Source organism: Lissotriton vulgaris, chromosome 2_1 (assembly GCF_964263255.1).
Source record: "Lissotriton vulgaris chromosome 2_1, aLisVul1.2, whole genome shotgun sequence".
Classification (NCBI taxonomy): Eukaryota; Metazoa; Chordata; class Amphibia; order Caudata; family Salamandridae; genus Lissotriton; species Lissotriton vulgaris.
In genome coordinates this window covers 1,615,927,429-1,615,940,084 of record NC_141687.1, presented here as the reverse complement: position 1 = coordinate 1,615,940,084, position 12,656 = coordinate 1,615,927,429, and the positions used below count along the sequence as shown (strand labels likewise).

The 12,656-nt window shown below is 46.6% G+C and overlaps 1 protein-coding gene across 1 annotated transcript in view; it reads right to left on the bottom strand.

Moving 5' to 3' along the window:
* The window catches only part of PPP1R8 (protein phosphatase 1 regulatory subunit 8), a 132,160-nt gene that overhangs the window by 15,876 nt on the left and 103,628 nt on the right, over window positions 1–12,656 (bottom strand). Inside the window, exon 6 of the mRNA XM_086957487.1 lies at window positions 11,265–11,329. Within this exon, the coding sequence (XP_086813613.1) occupies window positions 11,265–11,329 (65 nt within the window). The remainder of the gene's footprint in view (window positions 1–11,264; window positions 11,330–12,656) is intronic.

Sequence of the window (12,656 nt, the reverse complement as noted above, 5' to 3'; positions counted from 1 at the left end):
GCAGGTGAATTCCTCATAACAGCAGGTCTGTTTTTCCTCTAATATCATATATGTTGGGGTAGCCCACTTTCCACAAGGTTCAGGTATCAGTTGACACATCTGGTCTGCTTCTTCTTTCCAAATATGTGTGAGCCATCTCCTTCCTATCTCTAGTCTTTGATTGTTAGCATGTACTTAGTAATCAGTCACCAGTTTGAGGTTCTGCTTTGTGGTAAACTGTTTTGCTATACTGTTATCATTTGTGTTGAACATTTTACCAATAGTGTGGTCTCCGACTGCTCTTTAACGCTGCAAGGCTCCTCCTGGCATCTTCTTCACGATCGCGGCCACAGGTACAACTTCTCCTAGCAGGGGGGGGGGGAGGGGCTGGGAGGAGTTATGTGATCATTCAGAGCCTTGAGTTGTGTGTTTGTGCAATGGGGGAGGGGGGTTACTAGTGACCTGGCTGTGTGTGTGGCTCTGTGGCTGTGTGTGTGGCTCTGTGTGTGTGTGTGGCTGTGTGTGTGGCTGTGGGTGTGTGGCTCTGTGTGTGGCTCTGTGTGTGTGTTTGTGTGTGGCTCTGTGTCCGCTAATACTCTCTAATTCTCACCTATTGTCATTGTAAATGACAATAACATTTATTTATGTTTTACAAAAAAAATGAAAAAAATTCCATTTGCAATGCCAATAGCTCTAACTTTAACAAAGCCGAGACCATTGCATTGTAAATGCTTGTTTTTCTCTGGGAAGGCGCGTCTTTAGTTGTAAATCAGCACATGCCTTGCAGCCTCTGGTGCTGTGCTCCCTGGACAGGCAGAGATTGCAGACTTGGTGACTGTTCTTGTGTGCAATCTTGTGGAGGCACTTGAGCCAGAATACAAAGGGACAAATCCAATCCCCAATTGCATTTCTCCGACTTCACACACACACACAGCACACCTTTTCAGTGATATCGGGTGGTTATCCCTTGATGGTATTTTCTTTAGTTTTCCGAATGTTCTCCTCACTGCTCCTTCAAGGAGTCTCCCAAATTGTCTTTCACAATGCTGGAGCTTTAACCTTTAGCTCCTGAACCAACAGCTGAAAAAGGAATCTGAACAAGGCAACCATGTACAGGGTATTCTGGAGTGCATGTCTAAACTCACAAGAGGATGGAATATCCCCAAATGGTAGCAGGTGGCGCCCACGGAGAGAAAAACCAAATCTATACTCATCACTAGATGGTGGAATAATGCACAACCTGTGAACCCAAGAACAACTAACACTGCAATACTATTTGCAGACGCTTAGAAGTTGAAGAACTGATGTTCACATTTCTCAGTATATTTGGAAGTCAGACACCACAAAATATTTGGGCAATATGAAGCAGGCAAGATCTGAGTTGTATCCTAGCCTCTTGTTTTGTTTTTTTAAGTGTTGCATGCTGTGTTTGTATTTAGAGCTTTGATTTCCATGGCCTTGAATTTATGCCCATGACCACCAGCTCCATAGATGCCAAACGCTTGTTACCTTTCCATCGCAGTGTCCGAATGTGGGGGGGCTTGTGGACTTCAGGCTCCATGTACTCATTGCTTGTCCAATCACTTTACCTCTTTTTGTTGGTTCCCTTCCAAAAATTGGGTATTTCACTTCTCTTCCAAAAATTAGCTTTGCTTCGGAGACTAAACAATTTGCTACATTTTAACCACTAAGAATTCAGCTTATGCATTCTCTTGAAATACTCAAGCTGCTGAATACTAGCTAGATCCCCCTGCAAATGTCTGCAGTTTCAATTGCATATGTGCGCTCATCCTTCACGCAGCACTCGAAGCTTGGCATTCATTCCAAATAAAACAAACGAGCTGCAGGTGAGATTCAGGTCACTCATTTCACAAATTTGAAATTGGAATAAAAAAATAAGACCTTGAATGACTGAAATCCTCTCTCCAGAACTGTGTTCAAGCATTATCAATGTTTCATTTTTTGGCCACCGATTTCGGGTAGGAGTGTGAAATCTCACAGTCTTTGTTAAGTCCATTTTTAATCAATGTATACGTAGCTACATTGATAGGTCTTGTTAGATCGTGATTATCTATTCTTATTATACATACATCAGACAGTTTAGCACTGCCACCAGTTAACTTCACAAAATATATATTACATCAGGGGCAGGAATAGGAGTGATAACTATTTTAAATTAAATTTGGATACAATCGAGATGCTGAATGTAGGAGGATCTCATTCGCCATGGTCCAACTTGTGGTGGCGATCCTCCTTAGGAAACTGTCCAGCATTAGTGAATTCCATGCGTAATTTGGTTTTCACATTTGACAGACCAGAACTGCTCAGCAAAAATTGTAAAAGTACCTTCTTTTTTTCCACCAGATACAACTCCGAAAAATAACTGAAGTTTTGCCTTCTGAATAGAAATTCAAAGTGATTCAAGCAACACAAGGGTCTAAGCTAAGTTTACTGCAACCCTCTATGCTTGGCCCTCCCCAAATGTACTCTGCGCAAACTCCAGATTGTCCAAAATATGGCAATGAGAGTTATGCTGAAACTACCATGAAGGACATTTGTTGCTCATAATCCGGACCAATTGCAATGGCAGCTAACTGAAACGAGGAATAAGCGAAGAGTACTCACTAGGAGTTAAAAGCCATCCACAGACCTTTCCTTAAGTTTGTGAAGGACCAGATTGAGACCCACACACCAGTATGGAATTTACACACATAGTGTGTCTGCCCCAGAGGCTTCCAAAAATACAAAGGGTCTGCCAAGGAGGTCGCTCATTTTCTTATGAAGCAACCAGGTTGTGGGACCCGCTTCCTAATCAGTTGTGCTCTTTGAGTGATCTTAAGAGTTCTTAGTAAATTATATAAACCCCATCTGCATAAATAGATGATTAATTCAGTTAAAGCAGGACTCTGCGCCAGGCACCTTATTGGTAAAGTTTTGCTTACAAAACTCAACTAGAATATGTATGGCTTAATTTACAAAGCCATTTTTGGCCGCAACATTAAGCCCAATACAGAAAAATTAACGGACACCTCCACGTTATGGACAACAGGATATTAAGCAGACCTAAGTTTTGAGAATCGCAAAAAAGTGTAAAGGCACACTCCAGTCAGAAAGGGAATCTTAGAAATGACATATATATTTTTTTTTTAATCATTCTCCCTGTATTTCCATCCACGGAAACCACAGAACACATTGAGCTTTCTAGAGCGGAGTGGCTAGAGGAATTCAGGAATGAAAGCACTAAGAGTACTGTAACATTTCAAATATTGAGGTCCAATGTAAAAGGGTTTGGTGTTTTTCCCTTTACTTCCAGGTGAGAAACATACAGATTAACCTAGTTCTGTATGGTGTACTAATCTTCCTTAAGGCTTCCATACTTTGCATATGCTGACTCACTATTACTGTGTGCATGCCAAGTGAAATTTTCACACTACCTGTTCGATAGGCCACGTTATCAACGATTCACCTAATTTATGCTTTTTAGACATGATATTTTCCAACTCTACAACTTGTACCAGGAACCACAAAAAAACGATCTGGAGACAGCACTGTTGCCAAGGACGCTGCGAGGTTACTGTCCACACAAAGGCGTCCCAGTAGACACACCTATGATGTACTCACAGTTAACTTCTTAGGGGAAAAAGTAACATTTCTGAGTTCAGCTACTAAACTGGCAGGATGAGGCACAGCTTTATCATAAACCCATGCTGGTGTAGCAAAATGCAAATGCTACTTACCAGTATGCATCTGTTCTTGGCATGTAGGGCTGCTGACATTCATATCTGTGCATAGATCGCCACCTAGTGTTGGGTCCGGATGATTGCACATTGTTGTCCTGGAAGAGTCTTCGAAGTATCACGAGATAGGTGGCTCCTCCCCTGGACTACAGTGCGCATGGGCATCGCCTCCATCCCCAGATTGTTTTTAGCCATTGGCAGAGATGGAGTGAAGAATGTGAGTGATGACCATGCTATGAGCATATGTATGTATATGATAAAATTCTGCAGCTGCTACAGGCGCCGGGGAGGAGGGTGGGCGATATGAATGTCAGCAGCCCTACATGCCAAGAACAGATGCATACTGGTAAGTAGCATTTGCAGTTCGAGGCATGTGGGCTGCTGAATTCATATCTGTGCATAGAATACATAGCAGTCCCTCCATTAACGGCGGCCGCCCGTGCCAGCTGCAGCAGTCTGAAAAAGCGTTTTTAGAACAGCCTGACCAACAGCTGCCTGCTGTTTGGAATGTACGTCTACACAGTAGTGTTTAGTGAAAGTATGTGTGGTAGACCATGTGGCTGCTCTACAGATGTCTTCTAAGGGAATGTTACCTAGGAAAGCCATAGAGGCCCCCAACTTCCTGGTGGAGTGGGCCCTCGGTGGGATAGTGAGAGTGCGTTTAGCTTTAGCGTAACAGATCTGGATGCACTTTACTATCCACCTAGCAATCCCCGCTTTGGAGATTGCGTTTCCCTTGTGGTGAGTAGCAAAAGCAACAAAAAGTTGTTTGGTTTTGCGGAAATCTTTCGTCCTGTCTACATAATACATCAAGGCCCTCTTAACATCAAGGGTGTGGAGCATGCGCTCCGCCAGCGTCTCTGGGTTTTGGAAAAACACTGGCAATTCGATCGTCTGGTTAATGTGGAATTGTGATACCACCTTGGGCAGGAATTTAGGGTTAGTGCGGAGCACCACCCTGTTAGCATGTACCTGGAAGAAAGGTTCCTGGATGGTGAGCGCCTGCAGCTCGCTAACCCTCCTTAGCGATGTAATCGCTACTAAGAACGCAACCTTCCAAGTCAGAAACTGAAGCTCACAAGAGTGCAGTGGCTCAAAGGGAGGACCCATCAGCCTTGTAAGAACCACATTGAGGTTCCATTCTGGAGCTGGTGGGGTCCTTGGTGGAATGACCCTTTTGAGTCCTTCCAGAAAGGCCTTGATAGCAGGGACCTTAAAGAGTGACAGGTGCTGCCTATTCTGGAGGTATGCTGCCATAGCAGACAGGTGAATACGGATGGAAGAGTACGCTAAATTGCATTGATACAGGTGGAAAAGGTAACAGATGATATTCTGAATGGAAGCATCTAGCGGGTCGATATTGTGGTTAGCTCAGTAGATGACAAACCTCTTCCATTTAGCCGCATAACAAGCTCTAGTAGTGGGCTTTCTAGCCTCCCGAATGATGTCCATACAATCGGGGGGAAGATTGAGGTAGCCAAACTCTAGGACTTCAGGAGCCAGATCGCCAGGTTGAGCTGTTGCGGATCTGGGTGCTGAATGTCGCCATGGCTCTGCGTCAGAAGGCTGGGAGTGAGATGAAGCCTCTGATGCGGTACCACGGAGAGTTCCAGAAACGTGGTGTACCATGGTTGGCGAGCCCACGTTGGAGCAACCAGGATGAGCGTCATCGAGTGCTGCCTGAGCTTGCGTGCCACCAGCGGTATCAGAGGTGCTGGGGGAAAAGCGTACGCAAATCTGCCTGACCAGTTCATCCACATCGCATTGCCCTGTGATTGCGGGTGTGGGAACCTGGCGGCGAAGTTTCGGCATTTTGCGTTCTCCTTTGTGGCAAATAGGTCTAACTCTGGATGACCCCACTTTTGGAAGTACGGTTGGAGTACTGATGGATGTATCTCCCACTCGTGCATCTGATGGCTGTGCCTGCTGAGCAGATCCGCCATTTGATTGTCCTTGCCCGGGAGATGCTCTGCCATGAGGAAGATGTTCCTCTGAATGGCCCACTTCCACATGCTCTGAGCCAGATGAGACAGCTGTGGAGTGTGTGTGCCTCCCTGCTTCTGGATGTAGTACATGGCCGTCATGTTGTCCGTCCGGATCAACACGACCTTGTTGCACAGATGTACTTTGAACGCCTTTAAGGCCATGAAGATTGCCATCAGTTCCAACACATTGATGTGCATCTTCCTTTGCTGTAGTGTCCATAGTCCCTGCACCGTGTAGTGGAGTACATGCGCTCCCCAACCCTGGAGAGAAGCGTCCGTTGTCAGGACAATCTGTGGGACAGGCTCTTGGAATGGTCGGCCTTTGCAAAGGTTTTGTGGATTCCACCAATGCAGAGAGTTGTATGCCCGACCGCTCACCAACACTAGGTCTGTCAGTTGCCCATGAGCCTGAGTCCACTGACGTGCTAGGCGCTCCTGAAGCGGACGCATGTGTAGTCTCGCGTGCGGGACAATGGAGATGCAGGAGGCCATCATGCCTATCAACTGCATGAACACTTTCGCTGGAAGCGAGTGCTGGGGTCTGAATCGTTGGATCAGCGCCTGGATACTGGCGATCCTCACTGAATTTGGCTGCGCAGTGGCTGCCAGAGTGTTGATTGTCGCGCCCAGATACTGTCGCACGTGGGCGGGCTGGAGATGGGACTTGGGGTAGTTCAGAGAGAAACCCAGATCGTGCAGGAGTCGAATGGTGCGTGACACATGGTCCACGCACTGTCGTTCCGTCCTTGCCTGAATGAGCCAGTCGTCCAGATAAGGAAAGACGTGGCCGTGCTGGCGACGGAGATGCGCCGCCACAGTCGCTAGGCACTTCGTGAATACCCTTGGTGCCGTGGTGACCCCGAACGGCAGGACCTTGAACTGGTAATGCTGGTCTAAGATCGTGAATTTGAGATACTTTCTGTGGGAAGGATGCAGGGGGATATGAAAATAGGCATCTTTCAGATCCAGCGTAGCCAGAAAATCCCCTTGCTGAAGCAGGGGAAGCACTTGTTGCAACGTGAGCATATGGAAGTGCTCCGAGAGTATGTACCAGTTCAGGGGCCTGAGGTCCAGGATGGGCCTGAGGGATCCGTCCTTCTTGGGAATCAGGAAATACAGGGAGTAAACCCCTGTTCCCCGCTCTTGCAAAGGAACGAGCTCTATTGCCCCTTTTTGCAGCATGACTAGAACTTCCTGCTGCAACAAGGTCAAATGCTCGCCTGACATAGGACGGCTTCTTGGGGGTATGTCCGGTGGAATGGAAGTAAGCTCTAGACAGTACCCGTACTGGATAAGGGACCTCACCCACCTGTCCGTGGTGATGTTCTTCCACGCCGGCAGGAACTGCTGGAGTCTCCCCCCAACCGGTGTTGTATGGTCGGGGGGCAGTGACAGAACGTCACTGCTTGTTGGTGGTGGTGGACCTGGAGCTATTGTTTCCACGTCCCCTGCCCTTGACATTATTGCCTCTGTAACCACCTCTACCCTTGTTGTTGTACGTGGTCTGGGTGTTACTTTTGTAATACTGCGAGGATTGGGATGCCTGCCCCCTTGTGGTGCCTCTGGAGTTTGAGCGGCGAAAGGAACCACTCCGAAACTGCTGACTTTGTAAAGCCCCCATTGATTTGGCAGTTTCCGTATCTTTTTTCATTTTTTCCAGGGTGGCATCCACCTCAGGTCCAAACAGGTGGTCAGGATTCACTGTTTGATTCAATATTGTAGTTTGGATGTCGGGTTTGAACCCTGAAATCCGAAGCCAGGCATGGCGTCTAAGCAACACACTGGTGTTGATAGCCCTGGAGGCTGTTTCTGCCACGTCTAATGCACATTTGATGGATGCATTTGTAATGAGTTTGCCTTCCTGGATCAGCATCTCCCCTGCCTCCTTGTATTGGTCAGGTAAGTGTTGCAGTATGGCCTCTAAGGTGTCATAATGGGCCCTATCATAACGTGCAAGCAGGGCTTGGGTGTTAGAAATTCTCCAAATATTAGCTGCCTGTGCAGCAATCCGTTTGCCTGATGCCTCGAAGACCTTGGACTCTTTGTCTGGGGGAAGGAGCGTCACCAGTAGTCTGAGAGTTCGCCCTCTTCCGAGGAGTCTAATGGCAAGTGTCCCTTATTATAGGTAGGATCCGTCGGCGCCGCCTTATATTTCCTGTCGATTCGAGGGTTGACCACACGCGCCCGTGTGGGCTCCCTGAAGACCTCCGTTGCATGTTTAAGCACACCTTTGAGCATCGGCAGCGTTTTGACTGTCTTCTCAGCCACAGAGAAGGTGTCGAATAAGAAGTCCACATCCACGGGGTCCGAGTGCAGCTCGACGTCGTGGTTCGCCGCAGCTCGCTCGATCAGAGCATTAAAGGCCGCCGAGTCCTCCGTCGGGGACGTCTTGGCCGCAAAGAGTTGCGTGTCCTGACCCGATTGCGGGTCCTCCGTGTCGCCTCCGGCGGACCAAGGGGCACGCTCCTCCTCCGGATCCGAGTACGCCGGATAGGTGTACTCAGCATCGTCTTCGTCCACATCGGCTGCGGGGGAATGCGTTGGCGAGAGTCCCAGGGCCTGTGGGGACACAGGTTCCGCCAAAGTCGAAGAGTCCCTTTTGTTTTTGAGAGGGATCTTGAAATGCTCCAACGCCGGCTCCGTCGTGATCTTCCTCTTGAGGAGAGACAGTTTTCCGGTGTTGGCGTCGATGATTACCTCACGACGTTCTTCCTCAGCAAGCGGCTGGAGCCGAAGCTTCGACGCCACCAAGGTAGCTTTTGGCGTCAATACCTCCTTCGAGTGTCCGCCCTGTGTCGACGCGAAGGCCTTCGGCGCCGTCTTGGGTCTTAGGGTGAAACGAATAGGCGTTTGCCCCTTCGCAGGCTTAGGTGGGAGCTTAGGCGCCACAGCGTCCTGAGCGGGAACCACACTGTCCTTTCGGATCCGCTGCAGGGATTCCGTTACCTTCATCGTCAAGGCCGGTGAGGGCTTGACCGGTCCGACCGACCCTCCGTCGTCGAGAGCCTGATCGCCGGCAGCCACCTTCTTCGGAGCAGACGCCCCATGGCCATGGGCGTCGTCGCCCTGCCGCTTCCTCGGAGCCTTTTTCGGGTCCGCGACCCCTTTCGATGCCGACGCAGACGCGTCGGACGATTTCGGCTTCGGCACCGACCCCGAGGGCTTCGGGTCGGCCATTTTGACTTTCTTGGAAGTTGACGCCTCCAGAACTTTCTTGACCATCTCAACTTTCGCTTTCGGTTTCGCATCCGAGGGTGCGGGACCAGTTGGCTTCACTTTCGTTTTCTTCGAAGTAAGCGATGGTTCACAAATGTCCGTGACCGGGCCCAAAGGCGGGGACGTAGGACTCATAGTTAGATCTTGGGTAAGGCCCGAAGGCGATCCCTCGACCTGGGCCGTATGAAGGGGACTAACCCCTGAGTCTGTTTGGGGATGCTCCTCCTCCGAGCTATCTCCCATCGTGGTAAAAGTCTGATCGTCGTCCCCTACCTCGTCGGTGACTTCGGCAAAGTTCTCCTCACCCGCGTCGTAGGTCTCCCCTTCGGAAGCGGGATTAGAGTCCAAACCTTGCTCGTCGCCTTCGTCCTCGACAGATTCTTGAAAAATGTCATCTGGTGGGGGCGCCGCAGCTGATAACTTAGCCTGGAGCCTATGGGCTCGACGAATCTTTAAAGTCTTCTTGCTCCGGAACTTCGAGCACGCCATGCAGGCGTCTTCGCGGTGATCCGGTGACAAGCAGGTATTGCACACCGGGTGCACATCGAGGTGTGAGTATTTAGAGTTACACACCGGGCACTTCTTGAACGGAGTCCGCTCCATAGCAAGAGTGTAGTGTAGGCCCGTCCGCGCCGAAAGCACGTGGAAGGGCAGAAATAGATTGGGGCTGAGAGTCAGAAAGAAACCCGAACGCAACTATACCGACGCCCAGCCTAAAGACCTTTTGGTCTCGAGTAGAAGTTGAACAACTATCGGTTCCGACAGAGGGAACCGAAACACATCCGAACCCAATGGCGGAAAAAAACAATCTGGGGATGGAGGCGATGCCCATGCGCACTGTAGTCCAGGGGAGGAGCCACCTATCTCGTGATACTTCGAAGACTCTTCCAGGACAACAATGTGCAATCATCCGGACCCAACACTAGGTGGCGATCTATGCACAGATATGAATTCAGCAGCCCACATGCCTCGAACTTCAGTTAGGCGATTTCTGGGGAAACACTCGAGTGGGAATATTCCCTCCCCCGTACCATGGCAAACTGCTGCCCAGGAACATTAATCACATTAACTGATTGAAAACAAATGATTGTTTTTAGAACCTTTTCCACTAGGTGAATATTTACAACATAAAGTTCCTGTACTTGAACTTAAGCTGCTTCTGAAAAAACAGACCTCACTAGGGCACTGAACAATTTCAATCTTTACATGCACAGAACTGAATGATGCGGAGATAATAGATGTAATTAATAAACAGGACACACAAAGGATTTGTTTATACAAAATGTTTGATGATTTAGAAAAATTAAAAATGCCAAAATGTGACATCCATACATCACATCAAATGTACTTAAGAAAAACAATTTGCGAAGGAATATTACTCTTCAAGCGAAAATAATTCAGTCCCAGGTGTAGTTATTCAATGTTTGATATTCAGAAAAATATTTATTAATATATAAAAAAAGTATACAACGGGGTTTAAAATTGGATCCGCTGTGTAAAAGAAAACACATTCACTAAGGTTATAATTTAATTTTACATAATTTTCAGAACCACAAATCAGTGTGTTTAAATGTCCAGATCCTATTTAAAGTTTGAAATATACTCAACATTTTCAATTTAGCATAGATCAACCAATTCAGATGGAAATTGGACAACTCGTCAGCGTTTTGGTCTCTTTAGCAATAAGACAGCGAGACCATCTCCAGGACTGCAGATTTTCAAAAGGATATAAAAGGACTTCTCTCAACTGGTCCACGTCGAAAATTCATATTTTAATAAATACAGAACGGAATGTTGGGGTCAAACTTTACATAAGACACGAGATCTGGCGGTCAGAGTTTAGTTAAGACAAGCCGTTGTATACTTTATATATTAATTTAAAAATGTAATTTCAAACCTTGAATAGCTACACCTGCCACTAAATTATTTTTGCTTGAAGAGTAATATTCCTTCGAAAATTGTTTTTCTTGAATAAATTCGCAGTGATGTATGGAACTCCTATTTTGACATTTTGAATTTTTCAAAATCAATCATTTTGTATAAACAAATCCTTTGTGGGTCCGGTTTATTGATTGCTTTATCTACCAAAGCCCCAAGGGAATACTGGTTTGCCCTCTTTCCTCTATGAGATAATTGATGTAAAATCAAGTATGAACGTTCACTGAAAACATATCAAAAAATAGAAAAAGAAAAACTGAGGCAAGAGTAGGCTACGACGAAACTGTTTCTCTACATTAAATGCTTTCAATTATTTTCTTTGATCGCAAACACTGGAGGCACGACAGCTGCAAATGCTCACTGCCACTGAAAACAAATATTTGTTAAACATTTTGTTTAAGCGTTGTACCTTCACTGGCACTACAGCTGTCTGGATCATATTTCGGAACCGACCAACTGATGGATCAACATCCTCTGCAAAGAGAAAGAAAATACTATTTAGAATTTGCAGAAAATGACTGCTAAATGTGGATATTATTGACATTGTGATTTAAGAACTTAAACCCATTTAAATGGCTTTTACAGAGAATTATAAGTTAAAGAAAAGAAAATACAATCGTCCCCAAAATACAGATAACCAGGGCCCTTAACTCACAGACCAAAGAGTAAATCCAAACAGGGTAGTTTCATTAACTGCTGTTTTAAAATTTGCTCATTCTTGATATACATCACCCAAAAGTCATACTTGTTGTGCTGGATCTACACATGCCTTCAGTTGATGATTGGGTCACCCACTCATTTCTGTAACCTTGTTGATTTACATGTACATTGGCTTCACAATCTTACATTGTCCTGTCAAACAGGACAATGACTGTTTGGATATTTTACAGGTCATCAACATATGTACATTTGTGCAAGATTCAAGCTATCGGCCATTTATTTGACTGTTTGATACTACATTATATCTGCCAACATCTTCTATAACATGAATAGAATGGCAATATGCACTTGAACGGTATGTAGCAAAACAGAGAAGAACAGCAAACAAATAGTTTCTTACCAGTCGGTGTATTTTTGCAGCTTGAAGATCTTTCTGGATTCACTATGCTGTGCATTATTCCGCGGTCTAGTGGTGGGGTCCGGAATCTTTCTTTCTTTTCGTAGCCCAAGTGGGCGTCGACGTCCCACCTTTTGGTGTTCTTCCTGTGATGTCGGCATGCTTCCTGCGGAAGTTCCCACTTTTGTGAGCCATCTTCAGATTCTTTTTTCTTGTTTTGTGTTCTGTTTGCGAATCCTTTGGCAATGTTCTCTATTTCCTTTCCAATTAAGTGATTTTCCCGCTTTTTCCTTCAAGGTGTCTGTTTCTGTATTGTTCTTGTATTATCAACTGCTTCTCCAGCCTCATCTTTCTGGCGGAGGTGGGTGGGTTCGCTAGTGGATCCAGAAAGTTTTTTCGAGCTGCAAAACTACACCGACAGGTAAGAAACTATTCGTTTGGCAGCGCGAATCTTTCTGGATTCACTATGCTGTGCAAAGACTTTGTAGTGGTTTTTTATGTTTGTGGCGGCTGGGTGGAAGATGAGCGTTGGTTGTTGAATATATGTTCATGCACCTTCTGTCCTACTTGTGCTTCCTTGTTCATTTGTACATCCACACAGTAGTGCTTAGTGAACGTGTACATTGAAGCCCATGTCGCCGCCAGGCATATGTCTTAAATGTGTGCGTTAGCCAGGAAGGCTATTGTTGCTCCTTTTTTCCTGGTAGAGTGGGCCCGTGCCCCTTCTGCTAGTTCTTGGTCTGC